The following is a 21,509-nucleotide window of genomic DNA, read 5'->3' on the forward strand; positions in this document are numbered from 1 at the left end:
CGGAAGCAGGCTCCAGGCTCTGAGCCATCGGCCCAGAGCCCGACGCGGGGCTCGAACTCACGGTCTGCGAGATCGTGACCTGGCTGAAGTCGGACACTTAACCGACTGCGCCACCCAGGCGCCCCTTCCCTATCCTTTTAAGATTGTTTTCTGAACAATTAGTTGTTTTGTAACTAGAATATTTAGTCAGTGATGCTTGTATAACAAGTAAATTTCAGGGGTGCCTGGGTGGCTCAGTCATTTAAGCATCCGACTCATGATTTCGGCTCAGATCATGATCTCACGGTTGTGAGATCGAGTCGCATTCGATGCTGGGCTTAAACTTACAAACCGTGAGATCGTGACCTGAGCCTAAATCAAGAGTTGGACATTTAACTGACTGAGCTACCCAGACGCCCCCAGAGTCACTTTGAATCAACACAGTGGTATGTCCTGAGCCCATCATCTTTACCTTTGCCTGTGTGACTTTGAGAGACAGATGTTTACAGTCCCAATCTGGTGGTATCATTGGAAATTTTGTCCCATATGAGAAGTATTTATTTGCTCAACATTCTTACTGAGAGTATATATTCATGATCCATATAACCTATTTGTACTACTTTTTTTTTTAATGTTTATTTTTGAGAGAGACAGAATGTGAGCAGAGAGAGGGGCAGAGAGAGAGGGAGACACAGAATCCAAAGCAGGCTCGAGGCTCTGAGCTCTCAGTACAGAGAGGCCAACGTGGGGCTCGAACTCATGAACCACAAGATCATGATCTGAGCCAAAGTCAGACACGTAACCGACTGAGCCACCCACGTGCCCCAATTACTTCTCTTTTAAAAATACCTTTTTATGGTGTTTACTCGAGTGGTTTTTGGCAACTTCATAATTTCCCCTTGATACACTTGCATAAAAGATTTAACTTTTTTACACTCATTCTGTTCCCACTATCTCTGGCATGAATGAGATACTTTTATTTGCTAGCACATAAAGATAATAAAGGGCTTTTCACAAAGATTTAATTTACTCAGGAATCCTGAGAAACATACTGTCTCTAAGATTTAAGACTCAAGAAAACAGTAGAGCTAGGCAGTAATTCCAGTTCGGTAATGACTGAACAAACACTGAGCACATGATGTAGTAGGCATGAAGAGTATTGCCCCTTGATGTATTGCCTTGATGTAGCAGGCATGAAGAGTGAGGCCCCTGCCCTTCAGAGGTACACAGGCTAATGAGGGGGACTGTGACACTAAGCAATACATTAAATACCGTGTCTTAAATTCAGAGCGTATGTTCAGAGTGCTCAGAGGGTGGGCAGTTAGCACAACACGGGGGAGTTCCAGAAATCTCCATGGAAGATGACAAAACGTGCTAATCTCATACTTTCTTAGCCAGTAAATTGAAATGACTCCAAACTCGGAAAATTGCCTGGATGAACAGTCCAATAATGCTTTCAGTCTTCTGTCTAGTTTTTTTTTTTTTTTAAGTTTTTATTTTTATTTTGACAGAGATAGTGGGGGAGGGGCAGAGAGAGGGAAAGAGAGAATCTGAAACAGGCTCCTTGAATGTCAGCACAGAGCCCCACGTAGGGCTCAAACCCACGAACCGTGAGATCATGACCTGAGCCGAAACCAAGAGTTGGACACTCAACTGACTGAGCCACCCGGGCGCCCCTCTGTTTCTTTTCTTGTGTTAAATCCAAATATAGTAACATGTAGTGCCTTTAATTTAAAATAGACTGCATAGGGGCTCAGTGGGAAGAACATGCAACTCTTGACCTCTGGGTCCTGAGTTCCAGCCCCATGGTGGGTGTAAAGATTACTAAATAAATAAACTTCAGAAAATAAGTAAATAAAAATAAAATAGACTGTGGAGTACCATCCCACTGTTGTGAAATTTGTATGTTCATTAAGATATTGAGTATCTGTTATATGCTAGTTGTTATGTGCTAGTTGCTAGAGCAGTGAGCAAACCAGGCAGTCTGTTCTCGTGGAGTTTACGTTCTAGTGGGAAGACAGAAAATAAAAATAAACATCTCCCCCCACCAACAGACAAAAAAAAGCTGGGAAGCAGTGAGATAAGTACAATGAAGAACAATAAAGTAAGGGGAGGGATAGTGAGGGAGTATAGGAGGTATGTTATCTTATTTTTACAGATATATTTGTTTGTTTAGAGAGCAAGCAGGGGAGGGGCACAGAGAGATAGAGGAACTTAATTAGGCTCCAGTCTCAGCGTGGAGCCTGACACAGTGCTCAAACCCACTACCCTGGGATCATGACCTGAGCCGAAATCAGGAGTCTGTTGCTCAACCAACTGAGCCACCCAGGCGCCCCCTGCAGATCTGTTATTTTAGATAGGGTGGTCCCTAAAGGCCTTTCTTAGGAGGTGATACCTGAGTTGAGGCTTTCCAGTCTTGGGGAGGGAAAACAGAGCCTCAGGAATCATCCTGCTGCTGATGATGCCAACCAGACTGTCCGTGGCAGTGCAGGCAGTGGTCACCAGGCTTCTCCAGCATCCTGATTCCATCGCCATCATTGCACTGCTTATTAGTCAGCCTTCTATTTCCGCAGAAAACTGGACCAGAAAATCTCATTGGAGTCTGAGGAGCAGGGCCCATTAGATCTGCTTAAGCCACCAGTGACAGACCAGACTGATTGCTCCTTTCTGGTGACATTCCAGGACAGACCTGTGATGTGACCGTGCAGCATTAACAGAAGGGGGGGCACTCAGGAAGAGCCTGAGAACCTGCTAAGCCTACAATTGGAACCCTCTCTTCCCACGACCTGTCTGTATTTCTGTTACATTTCGTCCTTTTGGTCAAAAATAATAAATCACCTCTTATTTAAATGATACACTTTAGGGGCGCCTGGGTGGTTCAGTCGGTTGGGCGTCCGACTTCAGCTCAGGTCATGATCTCGCGGTCCGCGAGTTCGAGCCCCACGTCAGGCTCTGGGCTGATGGCTCGGAGCTTGGAGCCTGCTTCCGATTCTGTGTCTCCCTCTCTCTCTGCCCCTCCCCTGTTCATGCTCTGTCTCTCTCTGTCTCAAAAATAAATAAACGTTAAAAATAATAATAATAATATAAATAAATAAATAAATAAATAAATAAATAAATAATACACTTTAAGAGACCTACTTTTTCCTTCAGCAAACACCTAGAGACAAAATGTCAGTCTCCATGGTTTGTAGGGTGAAAGGCTGAATATTAAGATTGGGATCAAATCCTCAGGAGCTGGGAAGATTTCAGAGAGGGCACTGGTGCTTTCCAGTAGCACCCCCATCAAAGGATGTGTAAACATCAACTGTCAGCTTCCTCCATACATCACCCCCCAACCCACCAGTTGTCCCTCGTTCCTTCAAGCCCATTTACACTATTGTCTCATCCTCTCCTGTTCCCAGGGACCTGTACTGCCTGCCACTTCTCTCTTCTGCCCTATGTCTTCAACTTCCTGCTTTCTTCTTAAGCCCATAAACATGCCAAAGTTTCTCCTAGTCTAAAAACAAGGCCAGAGGCCTCCTCCACTGACCTCTTATATACCCCTAATATTACACTCCTTTCTTCCTAATCAAACTTTTTGAAAAAATAATCTACACTTTCAGCCTTTATTTATTTTAAAAAAGTTTTAATGTTTATTTTATTTTTGGGAGACAGAGACAGAGACAGAGTGTGAGCGGGGGAGGGGCAGAGAGAGAGGGAGACAAAGAATCTGAAGCAGGCTCCAGACTCCGAGCTGTCAGCACAAAGCCCCATGCGGGGCTCGAACTCAACGAGCCGAGCTGTGAGATCATGACCTGAGCCAAAGTCGGACGCCTAACCGACTGAGCCAAATGGGTGCCCCTATTTTATTTATTTTGAGAGAGAGTGCAGTATGCACCCTCACGAACCGTGAGATCATGACTTGAACCCAAATCAAGAGTCGGATGCTTAACCAACTGAGCCACCCAAGTGCCCCCAAAACCCTACGTTTTCAGAATGGATGTATTCCAGAGGTTTTCATCCCCACCTGCATCCAGCCCTAGTCTCTTCTCTGAGCTTCCCAGTCCTATGTCCAACTGACTGTTACCAGATGATCTAGAAGCACTAGAATGAGCTATCTTCCCCCTTGTGTGTTCTGTTTCAACTGCTGACACCATTACCCACTAAGCCAAAAATCTGAGATTCCTTCCTCTCCTATCTAATCATGCATTCACTTAGCCCTGCTGCTTTTTTTTCCCTCGTAAATCTCTTTCCAGTTCAGGTCTTTCATGCCCATGGCCCCTGCCACAGGTCAGGCCCTTCTGGCCACCTTCACACCCCCACCCCTGTCCTCCATAAATCCACAGATTCTGTTGCTAGAGTGGGACCTTATCACTCCCCTGGTCAAACCCTTCAATTGAACAATAAAGTTCAGGTTTGCCAACATGCATCACAAGCTCCCTGGACACCTTTCTAGCTTCCTGACTCCATTCCCCACATAATCAATACTCTTGCCATAACGAGCTGTTTGTAGTTCATGCCAAACTGTCTTTTCTGCCTGGAATAGCCTTTGCCTCCGCTTTGATCTACTTCCCCTGCTAATTTGTCATCTTCCACGGAGCATTTCTGGAACTCCCCCGTGTTGTGCTAACTGCCCACCCTCTGAGCACTCTGAACATACGCTCTAAATTTAAGACACGGTATTTAATGTATTGCTTAATGTCACAGTCCCCCCTCATTAGCCTGTGTACCTCTGAAGGGCAGGGGCCTCACAGCAATACTCTCCGTGCCTACTACATCAAGTATGTGCTCAGTGTTTGTTCATTCATTACCGAACTGGAATTACTGCCTAGCTCTACTGTATATTTGAATGTAACAAAAGTAAAAAAGAAACAGAGGGGCGCCCGGGTGGTTCAGTCATTTGAGTGTCCAACTCTTGGTTTCGGCTCAGGTCATGATCTCACGGTTCGTGGGTTTGAGCCCTACGTGGGGCTCTGTGCTGACATTCAAGGAGCCTGTTTGAGATTCTCTCTTTCCCTCTCTCTGCCCCTCCCCCACTATCTCTGTCAAAATAAATAAAAATAAAAACTTTAAAGAAAACTAGACAGAAGACTGAAGGCATTATTGGACTGTTCATCCAGGCAATTTTCCGAGTTTGGAGTCATTTCAGTTTACTGGCTAAGAAAGTATGAGATTAGCAGTTTAAATTTCTCCCACTTACTCCATTTTTGTGAACTATTGTTAAGTTTTAAAAGTTGTATATTGTTTTCTTGTAGTTCCCACATTTATTAGCCAACATGTATTTAAATTGATTCTGATTTTTTCACATTTATATTGTTTATAATTATTTTGATTATATTAAATAATTTTGATTAATATTAATATTAAGTAATTTTGATACCTGTGGAATAACTGCAGAATCAAACTCCTTAAACGGGGCGCTGGGTGGCTCAGTCAGTTAAGCATCGGACTCTTGATTTCTGCTCCGGTGGTGATCTCACAGTTGGTGGGTTCGAGCCCCCCCCCCGCCTGCAGCTCCGCGCTGACAGCCTGACAGCGGACAGCCTGCTCAGTTTTCTCTTTCCCTCTCTCTCTCTGCCCCGTCCCTACTTGCGCTCTCTCTCTCTCAAAATAAATAAAATAAACATTAAAAAAAAACAAAACGCTTTTAAACAAATGTATTTCACAACTTTCGGAGAATAAATTAAACTAAGTTCCTTTCCTGTGTCACATATTAGTGTTTAGGGAAAGACACTAAGCACGAGGTTCTAGTTGTGGTCGCCTCTTGCCCTGGAGGGCTGGACCGCACTCCAGGAGGGCACAGTGCCACCAGGAGCCGCCAGGGGACGCTACGGCCAGTGGCGACAGGCTGCGCCGCTCTGTGCGTCCCCTGCGCGGAGCAGAGAGGAACCTGGGCCGGCGGGCGCGGCGCAGTGCATCCTGGGTCAGCGTAGCCATGGCGGCTCGTGTCCTTTCCGCTTGTGTCCGCCGACTGCCTGCGGCCTTCGCGCCGCTGCCCCGGGTCCCCACGCTGGCCGCAGTCCGGCCGCTCAGCAACACCCTCTGCCCCGCGGGGGCCCGGACGAGGCCTGGGGTTCCGCATCCTGCCTCGGTGCTCACGCAGGTGACTCGCGGTGACTTTGCTGCGGGCTTGGCAGGGGTCAGGGATCGGGGTGGGGGGGGGAGGGGTCAGACAGCGGGGCACGCCAGCCGCGGCGGGGGTGGCCAGGGGACATCTGGCTCAATGCCTGTCCCACTACCTCATGGTGCTTGGTTGACCCCTGCTGGGAGCTCGGGTGTTCTAGTGCTTAAGAGCCGGAGCACAGACCCTCCAAACACCCCTGGGTGTAAATGCTGGCTCCCACTTTCCGAAACTTTGAGCAAGTCCATTACCTTCCTAATATCAGTCTGAACGGCTGATAAAGTTGGTGTACTAGTCTCTATGGAGTTGCGACGAGATTTTGAGAGCATGTAGGTAGAGCACCTAGTTGCGGTGCTTGGTAAGCTCTCAAAATACTGGTTTCCGTTAGTTGTAGTTATAATGACAAATACCGTGATAGTTTTCTAGGGGAAAACTAATGACAAGGTGCAAAAAGGAAGCCACACTGGCCTATAACCTTCTCCAGAGCATTTCTCATTCGGGATTTCTCCCTGTAATGCCTTTTGCCTGTTCACTTGCTTCCTAAAGGAAAGATAGGAAAAAAAGCAGTATTTAGCCTTTCTGTCGGATGAAACCTTTGTGAGGCAGAAATTGTTTTTAGGGCAGTCATTTTCCACCCTCAACCTTTGCTGCACATTCAGATCACCTGAGCAGCTTAAAAGAAGGGGGAAGAAATCCCTTACCCCCTCCTCCCCACCACTGTGCATTTTGATTTACTTATCAGAGATGAGGCCCTGGCATGGATTTTCATTTATGCTCCCCAGGTGACTAAAGGGTTGGGCCAAGATCAAGAACTACTGCCCTAAGGTAGAATAGACTCTCAGGGTCAAGTTGAGAGCCCCCCCCCCAAACCAGTGGACTCAATAGTGGTTTCAATATTTCAGTATTGACAACATTAGAATATAACAATAAGGATGCCCAGGCCAAGTCAATCATTATTTCTAGAGTTGGGGCCTGGGTGTCTGTTTTTAAAAGTCACCAAGTGATTCTTTTCTGTGGCTAGGGTTGAGATGACCGTGTGATGGATTAATTCATAGGGCATTGGCCCCATTGCCTGAATCAAAAGGTTGAAACTGTCACCTTGAAGTTAAGAGGTAAAGGGCAGTATGTAGAGTTGTTGAGTGTTTTCTTCCTGAGAGGGATTTCCATTGTAGGTTAAAATGCAAAATGATTGCCCCTATTCATAGAGCACTGATTCTCAGACTTGATTGTTACAGATCACTTGGGCTAAAATACAGTGTCTGGGAAAGGGCCCAAGAGTCATCATTTACAGTAGGCTCCCAGAAGATCCTGGTGCCACTGGTCCTTGGACCACAGCTTGAATGGAAGGGTGCTCAGAGATGTTCCACTACCTCTGCTTGGTTCATGTGTACAGCAGAAAAGCTATTTTATTTATATTTACAAAGTGATTTTGACCAAGTGCTCCCATTTAACCACCTTACATCCTTTGCTGATTGAAGAGAGAGTGAGTAAACACTTGTTCTTTCAAAGGAACAGGACAGCTATGGGCCAGACCTTATTCTAGCTGTTGAAGGTAGAGAGATACAAAGGAAAGACACTAGTTAATAACTCATTGGACATTCTGTGGCCTCGTGTTAAACTTGCCAGCTCATTCCCTGCTGGTGTTCTCTAGATTGTTCTACACTGTTTGTTGTGGTTTGCCCTTTTTCCCTGTCTCTCTGCTCCTACCCTGTTGGGACACTTTCTAATCCTTAAATGTTGGTAAGTTCCAAAGATCTCTTACCACACTCTCTTCCTGGTCTGTCTCTTCACTCTCTTGGTTTGTTACTGCCTGTCTCCCAGTTACCCCAAACTTCCACCTCCAGCCCTCGCTCATTTCATCTGGACTATTGCTTATTCCACCCATTCTTTTCCATTAGATTTTTTTCTCCTCAAATCTATCCACTATGCTGACTCCAGGGGAACTAGTTATTCATTTATATTCTGACTCATTCCTGCCTCCTAAAAGGAGCTATGAAGCAGGTCTCCTGGATGTAAAAATATGACAGTATAAAATCGAAGGTAAGAAAAACAACGGTGGTGGCCTAAAATGGAACTTGGATGTCTTATTCTTGACCCAGGCAGGGCCCAAATCTGAACTGTGTCAAAGGCAAAGCACAAAGAAGACTTCTAAAGTGTTCTATGGGGCACGGTACTGAGATGAAGGCAGAATGCTTGTGCAGGGAAAGCCCAGCTGTTTTGTCTTACTCCGGTCTCTGCAGCCCTGGGCCCTGCCTCTTCAGCCTCAGAGCCTGTCTGTGAACCACCTTACCCTTCAGTCTCCTTACCACACACACCGGCTACACTTTGAGGCCTCAGTTCTTTTTCTTGGCCTGACCTTCCCTCCTTGAATGACCCTGTCCTTTCAGGGCTAACTCCAGGTTTGGTATCTGTTTCTTCCTTGCCTGTCAAGGACTGAATGACGATTTTGTTCCTGAAGCAGCCTACAAATACATCTGTCATGGCTCTTGCTACATTTTTATTACAACTGAAATAATCTCTTTGGATTGGTCTTTCCCATTACGCCATAAAAGCTCCTCTGAGGGTAGCGGTCATATTTTATTTATCTTTGTAGTTCCAGCCTACAGCACAGTGCTAGGCACAGGAGGTACAGCTCACAGGCTGCTGAGACATAGCCATGTGTGACAACAGGGTGCGTGTACAGCACAGAAGAGGGACCTACCTAGTGCCTCCGGTGAGCAGGGTCTCAAAGGCGGCAGTTTCTCATGCACTCAGGCCAGGGTGTGACAGCACATGCAAAGACCAGGAGGAGCCTGGCACTCTTATGGTTGACCCTCGGGTGCCAGTGGAATGGAGGGGAGACCCGAGTTGAGGTAGATGTAGGCATGTTGTGAAGGGCGCTAAGGAATGTGGGTGTTCTGTGTAGGTTGCAGGGAGTAAATGTGAAACAAGGTTTGTTGAATAAGGGAGATCTTTCCTCCCAGTCAGCCAGGCTGGGTGACCCAGTAAACATGATGGTGAGACCCTGGGAAGGGTGGACGTTGGTCTCTGGCCAGAGCACCAGGGGGCAAATAAGGAATAGAGGTCTGCGAGCAGGTGTTCTGGGGACACGTAAGGATTTCCAAACCGACGTCAAAATGTCTGCGACCCGGGTGGAGCTGTTTGGGGAGGGGGGGCAGTTGATAGAGATGGCCTTTGAAGCTGTCTCCTTAGCTTTAAACTGAGGTTCCTCAGTTTCCCTTAGTCAGAGATGCGCCCGAGTAGAGATGGATGGATGTTGAGGGAAATGAACCAGGTAATTTGTCTCTACTGGTCTAGAGGGTAGTTACTCTTTGCCTGCATACAATGCCTTCTCTGATGGCTGTAGGAGGTGACTTATGTCACATAGAATTGTTTAGTTTAGATCTTGGGGAAAACAACACCAAAAACATTGTTGATTGTTGGGGACACTGCAGGGGTGTCCGTTCCCATTCTGTATGCCTCTCTCTCTCTCTCTCTTTTTAAATAGCTGAGTCCAGCAGGAAGGAGGCAATAAGACCTCCCGAGAGGCCAAGCTGGGAGACCTGGGGCTGGGTTCCTAACTTTTCTTTGTCTCAGTTTCCTGTCGTAAAATGGGACTATTGTCAGAATGAAGGAGATGATGGTTGTAAAGTGCCTAGCGCAGTGCCATAGTCCAGCCTAGGGTAAGAAGTCCATAAAGAGACCAGAAGGTGGGGGGGCATGAGAGGGAACGAGTGGGATCAAGTACTTAGGGGCCACATTACCACCAGAGCCTCAGATTGGCAGGTCATTACCCTGATCCTCCTAGGCAGGCCTCCAGAGCACTCACTGTGGATGAGCCGGGCGGTTCTGAGCCCTGCACGCTCTCTCGGTGATGCCTCAAGCAGCGCTGTGAGCTTTGTACTGCTGCTTGTCCTCATTCTACAGATAGGGAAACTGAGACATAGAAGGATTAAGTAACTTGCCCAGGGCCACACAGCTAGTAAGAAAGAGCTAGTGCCAGGGTACAAACATAGGCGTCTTATTCCAGAGTCTGAGCCGCCCCCCACTGTACCTGTCTGCCCTATACCGAGCCCACGGTAGCCCCCCATTTTGGACTGGCATGTGCTCTCCAGGTGGAGACCCTTTTATTTTCATCACTATCATGTGGTGCCCACCTGACCCAAGTGCGTGCACCTGCCAGTGCTGCTGGGGACGGTGCTGACACCTAGTGGGCCACTTGGGTAGTTGTGTGCAGATGTGCCTTCACCGGCTTCCTCCCTCGTGGGCTCTGCAGCACAGCCTCCCGTTTTCCCTTCCTCCTCAGCAGGAATTCCCCCTCATACCTCTTCTTGATGTGCACGGACAAGGCCTCTGCCAGATCCTTCCCCCTCAAAGTTCTTTCCTGTCATCACCACTATTAACTCCTTTCTCCTCTCTTTGGTCCCTTCTGCTGCTTCATTTTACTTGTGGCTTGTGGAGACTTCTAGTGATTGTGGTTAAGTAGGCCCAGAGATGGTCCCAGAGCGGCAGTCTCCTTAACTCACACTGCAGTCGGAAAGGAAAGGACACTACACATTTAGCCAAAAATAATAAGTGCTCTTAAACTCTGAAAGTACTCAGAAATACCTTAGAATAGCCATAAAGCTCTTCATCTAATCTCTTTATAGCTTGCTGATTAAACCTGATTTCAGTATGTGATTTTTTTTTTTTTTGCAAGATAAATATTTCTTATATAGAGGTATATAGAGGTTTGGTTCATTCAGCAGCATTTTTAATTATAATTTTCATAGACCTCTGTCAGTCTCAGGGACCTGAGCCCCAACACACAAACCCACTTTCTATGGGAAATTGCCCTAAGAACTCAAAACTGCAGGTTTAAAATCAACTTTAAAAGGTAAACACACCAATTCAGATTAGGGACTTCATTGTGAGCAGAAGTATCAGACAGCTGTTTTGTTTCTCTTGTTCTGCATTGTCCCTTCCACAGCGTTAAGCCCGCTGAGCTGTGAGTTGGACTTCTTTTCAGATTTGGTGAAAGAATCCATCCAAGACTCTAATACCTAGCTAAATATCAAGTAGGCTAGTACCAGAGACATTTGAGATACCAGTCCCATCACGGTAAAACCCAGAAAGCCTCATGGTTTTGCTGGTGGCGGTAAGGCAAGCCTACCCTGAAGGGAAACAAATTGGACCATAAGGACTGTCGGGCTCCCTCATCTCCTTCGGGCTGGTAGTTGGCTCATTTGCCCTGGCCAAGGTCAGTGTAATCACTGCTGGGGCCATTTTAGACCTGCGGTGTGGCCCTCAGGGTGAGCTGCCTCTCCATTTACCGTGACAGCTCTTTCCAGGTGGGTTACTTTGACTCAGGCATGCCTGTTAACAGTGGCAGTGCCTCATAGTGGCAGGAGTGCTGCAGAAGGGGCCACAGGAAGACTTCCACTTATCTGCAGACCCTATCTGGTTTTAGTGGCAGAAAGTCTGCCTGGGCCAGACGGGGCAGTCCTGGCTCTGAGGGGAAAGGAGGCCCATTTTTATGCTGCTGAACCGCTAGGGCTTCTGAAACAACCCAGCGTTGTGACCCCAGGTGGCCTAATGGCCAGAGTAGAATCAGAGGATGTGGGTTCTCTGAAGTGCCAGAAGCCCTGTGGAAGGCATCTGTGGGCTAGTGCATTGACCTAGAGGCATGTTAGGTTCAACACCGCTTTGTTCCTGCCCTTCCTTGCTTTAGGTTCCAGTAACACAGTTGTGCCGCCAGTATAGTGATGCGCCCCCTTTGACGTTAGAGGGAATCAAGGACCGTGTTCTTTATGTCTTGAAACTCTATGACAAGATCGACCCTGAAAAGGTAACTGACGTGGCTTATTGTTTTTCTTTAAATTAGCATTTAATCAATGGTACAGAATTCAGAGGGTTCAAAGGGATATTCAGTAAAAAGTCTCCCTGACTCCTAGCCACATGGTTCCCTTTCTGGGAGGCAGCCAGTGGAACCAGGTTCTTGTGTATCTTTCCAGAGATACTCAGTACATACACAAGGAAGTATACACATTTGTACATGTATGTATACTTTATGTACTATGTGATCCTTATCGCCTACCCTTTTTAAAACGCAAGTGGTAGAATACTGTAAACACTGTTCTGCGTGTTGCTTTTTAATTTATCCGCTAGTATTTTTCTCACAGTGGTACATAAATTCCCTCTTTAATAACTGAATGTACTGTATAGGTAGGATAGAGGGGTTTTTATTATTGAGATCTGATTGGCAATAACATTATGTTAGTTTCAGGTATACAACATCATGATATTTATATAACATTTTGAATTGATCACAGTTAAGTCTGGTTAATATCTATAACCACACATAGTTACAGAAACTTTTTTCTTATGATGACATTTTTAAAAAATTTTTATACATTTATTTATTTTTGATAGAGAGACAGAGCACAAGTCGGGGAGGGGCAGAGAGAGAGGGAGACACAGAATCTGAAGCAGACTCCAGGCTCTGAGCTGTCAGCACAGAGCCCGACACAGGGCTCAAACTCACAAACCGTGAGATCATGACCTGAGCTGAAGTCAGGTAGCTTAACTGACTGAGCCACTCGGGCGCCCCTCTTATAATGATAGTTTTTAAGATCTGCTCTCCTAGCAACTTCCAGATATGCAATGCAGTGTTATTATAATCACCGTGTTGTACATTACATCTCCAGGATAGTTTTTCAGAGCAAAAATCAAAGATCTTAGTGAAATACATGAAGTGAAGTCCATGGCTAAGCCTTGTATATATTGTTAACCATTTCAGTTTTTTTTTTTTTTTTTTAACGTTTATTTTTTATTTTTGAGACAGAGAGAGACAGAGCATGAACAGGGGAGGGTCAGAGAGGGAGACACAGAATCCATCTGAAACAGGCTCCAGGCTCTGAGCTGTCAGCACAGAGCCCGATGTGGGGCTCAAACTCACGAACTGCGAGATCATGACCTGAGCCGAGGTCGGCCGCTTAACCGACTGAGCCACCCAGGCGCCCCTATTGTTAACCATTTCAAAACAAGGTTGAGTAAGTTAAGATATAATGCTGTCATAGGTTAAACATAAACTGCTGGTTATCACTATTTAAAATATGGCCTCTTTAAGAAACCTCTTCTACCTAATGATTAATTGACATTGTACCTCCCTGTTACTTTGAGAAACAAATGTCATCACGGACTGAATTTTGCATTTGGCATTCCTTTCTTGCAGCTCTCGGTAAATTCCCACTTTATGAAAGACCTGGGCTTAGACAGTTTGGACCAAGTGGAGATTATCATGGCCATGGAGGACGAATTCGGTAAAAGGCTAAGTCTGGGGTCTGCACAGTGTAATTAGGTGTATGAAATGCTGGGAGTCAGAATTGGGATTTGAATCAAATATAGAAATAGAAACAGCACCCCCGCCACATACACGCCTGCTTACTTAGCATCAGGTGAGCATCCGGTAAAGTCAACGCTAGGGATGGTGCCTTCAATTAGAACCCACTTGGTACAGGGCCAGTAGGGTGCCCGGTGTGGTGCCAAGGGCTGAGTGACCAGGAAAGGCCTGGGGGAGGATGGACTTAGATGCTTGAGGTGGGGGCTCCACCTCAAGCAGAACCTCACCTATGGAGACGCTGAACACACCTCAGCACCTCTTGTAGCTAGGCCAAAGTGACCGTGCCCAGAGAAGTAACTGGGTGTGCCCAGAACACACACACGTACAGGCCTGGTTTCCTGCGGAGCCTCCCATGCACACTCCCAGGTTACGTGGCTTTCTCAGACAGTTGTGCACAGGAGACCTCTTTAAGGCTCCACAGCAGTTTTTGGGTAAGTTGCCTGAATGAAAGCCAAGGGGCTTCTGTGCCATCCTACAGAACAGAACTTAGTTACAATTCCTCAGAGATTATGCTCACTAGTGCGATTGCATCAGTTAGGGGTAGGATGGGAACATGGTAATGGAAATGTTCTAGAATTAGATAATGGTGATGGTTGTACAACCTTGCGAATATATTAAAAAACCACTGAATTTTACACTTTAGGTGGTGGGTTTTCTATCATATGAATTGTATCTTTTAAAAAAAGAACCAGCTGTTACACACATTATGTAACTATTGTCTAGAACATAACTGGCCCATAACTTAAATGGGATTTGGGGTTGCTGGAGAATTTTGATGTACTTGTGGGTGGTAAGGAAGCATTAGATGCTTTTAACTTTAAATGATTTTTTCTACACTCATGCATTATACATTTTCTTTGCAGGGTTTGAAATCCCTGATACAGATGCTGAGAAGTTAATGTGTCCACAAGAAATTGTAGATTACATTGCAGATAAGAAGGATGTTTATGAATAAAATATCAGGTAAATAATTTGACTTAACAGAATGTTGTTCTCCCATAGAATTAATCTTTCTGTAGTTCTTCAGTAAAGTAAGACTTGGGAAAAATGGAAAAATTGGAAACGCTTGACAGATTTTCACTGGTTATGAAATGCAGGTCCCTTCTGGTTATCTGCCACTCAAAGGGGGCCAGCCTTAGTGATCATCTTTATCCTTGAGACGGGCCGTGAACAATTCATTCTTGGACAGGACTTCCTTGATTGTCAGCCCTCCTCATAAAAGCAGTCATGTACAAAACACTGAGCAAGGTAACCCAGAAGCGGAGCCCTCTACTGCCCTCAGTTACCCACCCGAAGCCAGCCCAGCCTGATGTCCCAGAAGTTGAGATGGCCTGAAGCTTAATCAGGCAGGAGAGGCCTCCTGGGTAAGAGGATGGACTCTGGAGTCAGACACTGGACTTGATTCTCAGCTCTGTCCGGGTCTGTAAGTCTGGTGACCTTGGGCAGGCTGTCTAGCCTCTAAACCTGCTTCCTCATATGTAAAATGGGGATAATGACAGGACCTACCTGGGAATTTTGTGGTGGAGAAAGTTGGTAGTGTATGCAGATCACTTACAACCATGCTTGATGGTAAAGAAGCCTGTCGGTAGACATTAGCTATTGTTATTTAGACTCTAATCAGGTGATTGACTTTTTAAATAAAACATTGTATCAAGTATCTATAACTTTAGTTACCCTGGATTGAGCACCTCCAAGTCCCTAAAAGTCAGTGCACCAAAGAGAAACACTGAATTTACTTTGTTTTTGCCAGACCCCTTTTTTTCACTGAGAGAAGACTCAGAAGATGCTGGCAAGTGTCTGGAAGTGAGAACGCGTTTTGGCATTATTGCTGCCTTTGACAGAGTGATTCTGTTTAGACTTGTATTTAAAATGTCTGTTTTGCCCTTTGAAAATAAATCTATAAAACCAACATTTTTCTCAGTCTTCAGTTTTTCAGTGTCTGTGAAGTACTTGTGTATATTGAATTTGCTTAATATTTTTAAAGGTTTGGCTAGTCCTTGGGATTCAGGAGTTAAAAAAAAAAAACTTCTAGCAGTGTACTTGAAATAAGTTTCTCTCCCATTACTTCTAATGTAAGGAATGAGTGTTAGTGATAAAAGGATTTTTTGCCTTAGAAAAAAATTTGGGGGGGCTCCATTAGTTTGATCATCAGATGTATCAGCTGACACCAGCATGTGCGACGAATTTTTTTCTCCCTGTCCTGTGGATCTCTTTCCAAATGGATAGAATTTAATACTTTGGGAGGACAGAAAGTTCTCTTTGCTACTGGAAGGTCAGATTGACATGTCAGTCAGTCTGTAAGTCACACATCAGAAAGTACCAGTGCTTCTCTTTTTATTCTTACGGGCACCGTGTGAGGTCCTCGGGGTTGAGGCCGGCAGCCGCCTCGCTCTTGATGAGGTTCCGTGTGAGACCTGCCAAAATAATTACTCCACTTTTACCAAAACGTCTTGTTCGTAGGCAGGGGAAGCGAGGGCTTGTGGCAAATAGGAGGTTGTCCCAGAAGCGCAGGGGCTGAGTGACCCTCAGCTGGAAGAGGATCTTATGGCCGAGAGAGGAGGTGGCTTGAGTCCCTTCTGGGCCTGGGTTCCTTCCTGGGGGCACCCGGTGCCACCAGTGCCTTCTGTGCTGCCGCTCTCATACATTTGGCAGACGGCAGACCTACCTGCTTTTCCAGTAACAGGAGGCTGCTGTTCATTGTTACGTTGCGCCGTATACGTATGTTTTAATACTACGAGTTCTTGGGAAAATGCTGGATTGGAGCACAAAGAGCATCCTCTCTTAACAGCAGCATTTAACCAGGGAATGGCCTGCTTGCTTACTGGGCGCTGGAGAGCCAACAGGGAAGAAAATAGGCTGCAGGCAGCCGCTTTGACTGGGACGAACCACAGTTTAACATCTGGGGTAAACTGTTCTGGTTATTTCAACCCCTTGGCAGCTGCACATTCCGCCAAAAAACCCATCAGTGGTTGTTTCTGCCTGAGGTCACAAAGTCTGTGCACGTCAGTGCTGGCAGCGAATGCTTTGCGACCGTCTTAACCACACACTGCCAGTGCAATGCCCATTCACGTCCTTGGGAAGTTTCCAAAGAGCCAGAATAAGGGAAAAAATTCACTGAGTCACGCACAGATAATTCCTTGGTAATGCTATTTTAGGATCTGGGTGTTAACAGCAAAGATATTTCTGCTCTAAGAACTTGTTGGAAAATTCTTTGACAGACTCGTGTGCCACCACAGGCAGACGAAATGTAGTATTCCAAAGTGTGTGAATTAAAACAGAATCAATGTGATTGCGTGCATTTGGTTTTAATGGCCTCCTACAAATGTCTTTGAGGATCTGTGCATCTGCTGCGGGCAGTTCCCTTGATGAGAGGGTGGTGTGGAGCCGGTCTTGACATGCTTCCTGTCCCATCTCCAGTTCTGCCACATTGCTCTTCACTCTTCCATGTCCTCCAAACAGCCAAGTGCACTCACTCACCCAGTGAAGCAATGACATCCCTGCCATGGATGGGGCACGCTTCGCCAGGTGGGGCCTGAGCACGCATCTCCGTCCTCAGCTCCCCATCTCACAGAAGAGATGGTCAGAATCCGTGTGATACGTTCTATTCAGAATCAGCAGTGTCCCAACAAGCACCACTGCTCCCAATCTGATGAACCGAGAGAGACGTCACCTTCGGGTTTTGCTGGAATCATTAACCTGAACCTAATCACCAGGAAATCAATCGAGAAGGCGGGACTTTAAAAAAAATCAGTGCCCTGGGGAAAAAGGGCAACTATCCTAAATTAAAAGAGACCAGAGATATGTCAACCTCATGGACTGTGAAGCTTGAAAGGATTGGGGAAAAAGATCAAGATGTTCAGTGGACAACTGGACTGGGTATAGGTGACAAAACAATGTTCAATTTGCTGGGTCTAATAACAGCCTTACATAGACTGAACTTATTCTTAGGGGACAGAGACTTACACTTGGGAGTAAAGCATCAAGATGTCCCCAGCTAACTTTTAGATGATCAGCACAAGAGAAGAAAAAAGAATAATGACACAGCACGTTTACAACTGGTGGCCACTTGACAGGCGTGTGCATGCACACGTGTGTTCACTGTACCGTTCTTCCCGCTGTTCAGTTTGAAATTTGCCAAACTAAAAAAGGAAGAAATTTGCATACATGTAACGAAGGGTACACTGACAGCATACGGATAGATGTCCAACCATACGAGATTGGTTAAATAGAAATAATTTTACACAATGACGTGGAAAGATTGATGTTTAGCATGATCCAGTTTCTATAAAACACCTACCAAAATGTTAATAATGATCACCATGATGTAGTAGGAATACATTGGCTTAATTCTGCCGATCAGTATTTCTTTAATTATAAATACCATGTATTGTGTAACAAATGAAAAATATAAAAGTGACACTTAAAAGTATGTGGAAACTGGGAGGAGTGGAACAGAAGCAGGGGCACCGATACTTGGGAAAAGCACTGGTGGGCAAGGAAGCCCGAGCAGTTTCTAAGGTTCTGCAGGAGCCGGCCAGGCGGGCAGGCAGGCCGACGAGCATCGCGTACCAAGGCAGGAGGTGGGAAGTCAGTTTGCTCAGTCTGGGACATTGCTACAGCATGGGCTCCTGGGTGGGGCCGCCTGTGGCTCTTGATTCTGGCTGGGATTGTGTCCCAAAGGAGGGCCTTAGCCTGGTTAAGGAACTCGTTGGCAGAGGGTGCTGACAGGATCTTCTGCAGGGGAGACTCAGTCAGATACACTTGGCCTCAGACGCTGGCAGCTATGCAGAGGGTACGCTGAGGGGATGGACGTGGTAGTTACTGGAAGAGCCCATGAGAAAAATGCAGATTTTGGGGTTGGGATAAAGAGGGACAGACTGGAAAGATACCGTGGGAATAAAAATGGCCACACTTGGTCAGACGAAGAAGGCAGCGAGCCTACGGTCTGTCTCAAGTGTCTGGCTTGAGTGCTGCTTGAGCTGCTGCCTCAAATAGGGAATGGAGGAGGATTAGATTGGAGGATAGAATTTCGGTTGAGGTTGAGGACCGTGTTGGATTTGTTTGTGGGTTAGCCCAAGCAAATGACTGATAACCAGCAAGAGCTCAAGAAAAACTCCGGACTGGAGTCACGGGGCTGGAGGGTGAGTTTGTGAAGTGCTTCCCCCCTGCCCCCCACCCCCACACCGTGCTGGTTCCCTCCAGCTGTGAAGTCCCCCATGGAGTTAAGCCCCCAGCCTTAACTCCTGACTTTCAGTTCCCAGGATGGATCCGTCCATGTGTAAGCCTAAAGTGAAGGATGGATCAGAGCTGAGAACTGAGTGAGAAATTACCTACCAGTTGAAATTTTATCAAGTACCGGATTACTTACTGTTTTGATTTTTAACATGGTAGCCAATTAAAAAACAAATGTCAGGGTTCAAAGTTTAAAAATACAATTTACAAACTCAAGTTAGTGCCCTTAAGACATCTAGCTAAACCAGGGAAAGAAGAAAATCTGTGAAAGAAAACAAAGTAGCCAAGGACTTGCCTAGGTTCTCAACAATAAGGTGTGTATCTAGAACTCAGACTTTGGCATCAGGCAAAACTGGGTTCTGGATGGTAGCCTCCACACACCCTTGGCTCAGCCACTTCGCTTGTCTGCACCTGTTTACTGGGTTAAGTGGGGGAGACGAGGGATGTGGTGAAGTGTTGACAATATAACTTAACGCACATACATAATCTGACCCAGTGCCTGGCATGTGGTAAGACTCGAAGAAGTCGAAGTCACAGGACCGGAAGGCAGTGTTTGGAGCAAGTCTGTTTCCAAGTAGCACTGGCCTGGCATATAGCAAGAGGTCAAAACCTTGCTTGATGGTCTGCCAAAGCTGCTGTTTTCTACAGGTTGGAGTATTTGAAAGCCCCAGACTCACAATGAATGGAAGTCAACTACTAGTACGTGCCCAGATTACCATGCTGAGGTTACCATGTTCATGTGTTTGTGGAGGGCAAGGGCAACGAGCCCCCAATAAGAGCACTATCTGGCAAAGCAGAGTTGGGGGTTAGTGGGTCAGATGCCCGACAGCCTGACTTGAGTGCCTGTTATCGGGCTATAGGTGTGAGACCCTTGGTTTTCCACTTACAGGAGCTGAATCAGTGCCTACGTCATGCGAATCAGGTTTGTCACCAAAAACCAAGAGTTCTGATGCCTGGACCCCTGGAGTATTTAAGACTTAGACTCAGATGGAGAAGGGAGCTGGAATGGTGGCTGAGAGGACTCTGTTCTGTGACGTGCCAGTTCCCTGAGCACACCTCCTCCAGAACCCCAGCTGTGGCCAACAGCGACAAACCCACGACATAAAGTAGTGCAAGGCTCAGGACAAGAAAGGAAGAGATCTGGGGTCACAGTCAAAATTAAGATGAAAGAAATATATGGGGGAAATTAAGATGGGAGAGAAAAACCAAGATTAGCAACAGCAGAAAGGCTAAGTGGCTACCGAAAAAACACAAGACCGGGGTACAGATTCAAAAACATAAGGATTAGGAGTTGGAAAAATAAGCTCTAGAAGATATTTCAGTCTGTAAAACAGATATTGTTGAATTGATATGAATTTTCTTGGATGAGACAATGGTGTTGTGCTAAGGTACAGCAGTGTCATTCTTAGGAGGTGAGTGCTCAGTGTCACTATTTCTGTATGTCTGTCCAATGTTCCAGCAAAATAAAGTACATGTGTGTCTGGAGAAAAAAGCAAACACATGTTGTTGATATTTTAACAACTGGTGAACCTTGGTGAAAGTATGAGGTGGTCACTGTAGCAGATTGCAGCTTTCTGTAGGTTTGAAATTTTCCAAAACAAAAAAGGGGAAAACAGCAAGGGATTAATGTTAGATAAAGGGGAGAGGAATAAAACAGAAGCAAGAAACTCGAGAATTAGGAGTTACATAAAATGGGGTGAACAGTAGGAAAGGTTCTATCTGGGGAGTAAGATAGGCTATTGAAAGCTTCAGATCAAAACCAGCCTTGACAAACGAGGGAAAGCTGGAGGGGTTAATCTGGCTCAAAGTAGCCAAGTGGTGTTAGGAGAGAGCTCATGGGCGGGACGGATCTCAAATTCCTACAGGATGGCTGGGCTAAGCAGAGTGCCTCTTGAGCAAGAGTAGGAAGAAGTCCTTGCCTCTTGCCCTAATGACTGGTTCATGGGACCCTGACTGTAGAAAGGGTTCTGTCGGTTACTACTGTTGAGAAAATGCCAGACATCACCCCAGAAGGTACAGGAGGATATTCAGGATGGAGTTTATCTCATTCTCCATCTGAGGACAGTTGCTCGTCCTATTAGTTTGAAGGTGCCTGGAATAACTTCAAAACTGGGATAAAATCCAGATCTCCAGATGCGAATCAGCCAATGTACAGCACGTGGCCCAGTCCCAGCCCACCCCTCTTTCCCATACAACAGATCCTTAAGAATCTGGCAGCACTGCTTCAGGATTGAGATACTGGGAAAATAAGGGGGAAAAAGTTGGGGCAAGGGGGGAGAGACCAGAACCTTCCGGAACATTTACAAAGTGCGCAGAAAAGGAGAGAGGGTCCCATGGGTGGTACTGGATCAAAACCAGTTCTGACAAACTATCATGACTCTTCATTCATGCCGAGGACTGTTTTTGTCCTGTTTTTGGAAATAGGTCTTCTCTCCCACCCCAACTCCCCTGTGTAGCTCCATCTCAGTGTTTTATTAAACATGCCCTCAAAGGCTGAATGGCCAGGTGAAGTCACAGGAGGCACAAGTCAGAAGGCATACGGACAGGGAGACAGCCTCCCTCTGACACCTAGAGGCCAGAGCATGGAAGGCGGGCTGTCCTACCCCAAGCGTGTCTGATAAGTAGGTCATTTTGGCTAACATGGTAAATAGACCAAAATCTCTGTATCAACTGTTTTTCACAGGAACAAATTTGGATATACTTAAAGCCAAATAAATAAGAGTACTATGACAGACCAGAGCTGGCAAAAAAAAAATGGCCCCGGGCCCAGTCCCAAATGTTGGTCAATCCCCAGTATGAATTAGGCGCATGAAAAATTGGAAGGAAAAGGAGACGCAA

The 21,509-nt window shown here is 46.0% G+C and overlaps 1 protein-coding gene across 2 annotated transcripts; it reads left to right on the top strand.

Moving 5' to 3' along the window:
• Positions 1 to 5,846: 5,846 nt before the first annotated feature.
• NDUFAB1 (NADH:ubiquinone oxidoreductase subunit AB1) lies at positions 5,847 to 15,348 on the top strand. Of its 2 annotated transcripts, none has more exons than XM_025916845.2 (5): positions 5,847 to 6,061; positions 11,769 to 11,885; positions 13,272 to 13,359; positions 14,303 to 14,402; positions 14,537 to 15,348. In XM_025916845.2, the coding sequence occupies exons 1-4, from the start codon at positions 5,894 to 5,896 to the stop codon at positions 14,392 to 14,394; spliced, it is 465 nt and encodes a 154-aa protein (XP_025772630.1). In that variant the 5' UTR covers positions 5,847 to 5,893; the 3' UTR covers positions 14,395 to 14,402; positions 14,537 to 15,348. The 2 variants fall into 2 exon arrangements, with proteins under 2 accessions (XP_025772630.1, XP_025772629.1); XM_025916844.2 differs by having other exon boundaries at positions 5,850 to 6,061; positions 15,190 to 15,348.
• The last annotated feature ends 6,161 nt before the right edge of the window (positions 15,349 to 21,509 follow it).

This window comes from Puma concolor, chromosome E3 (genome assembly GCF_028749965.1).
Source record: "Puma concolor isolate L17-30 chromosome E3, mPumCon1.1.hap2, whole genome shotgun sequence".
NCBI lineage: Eukaryota > Metazoa > Chordata > Mammalia > Carnivora > Felidae > Puma > Puma concolor.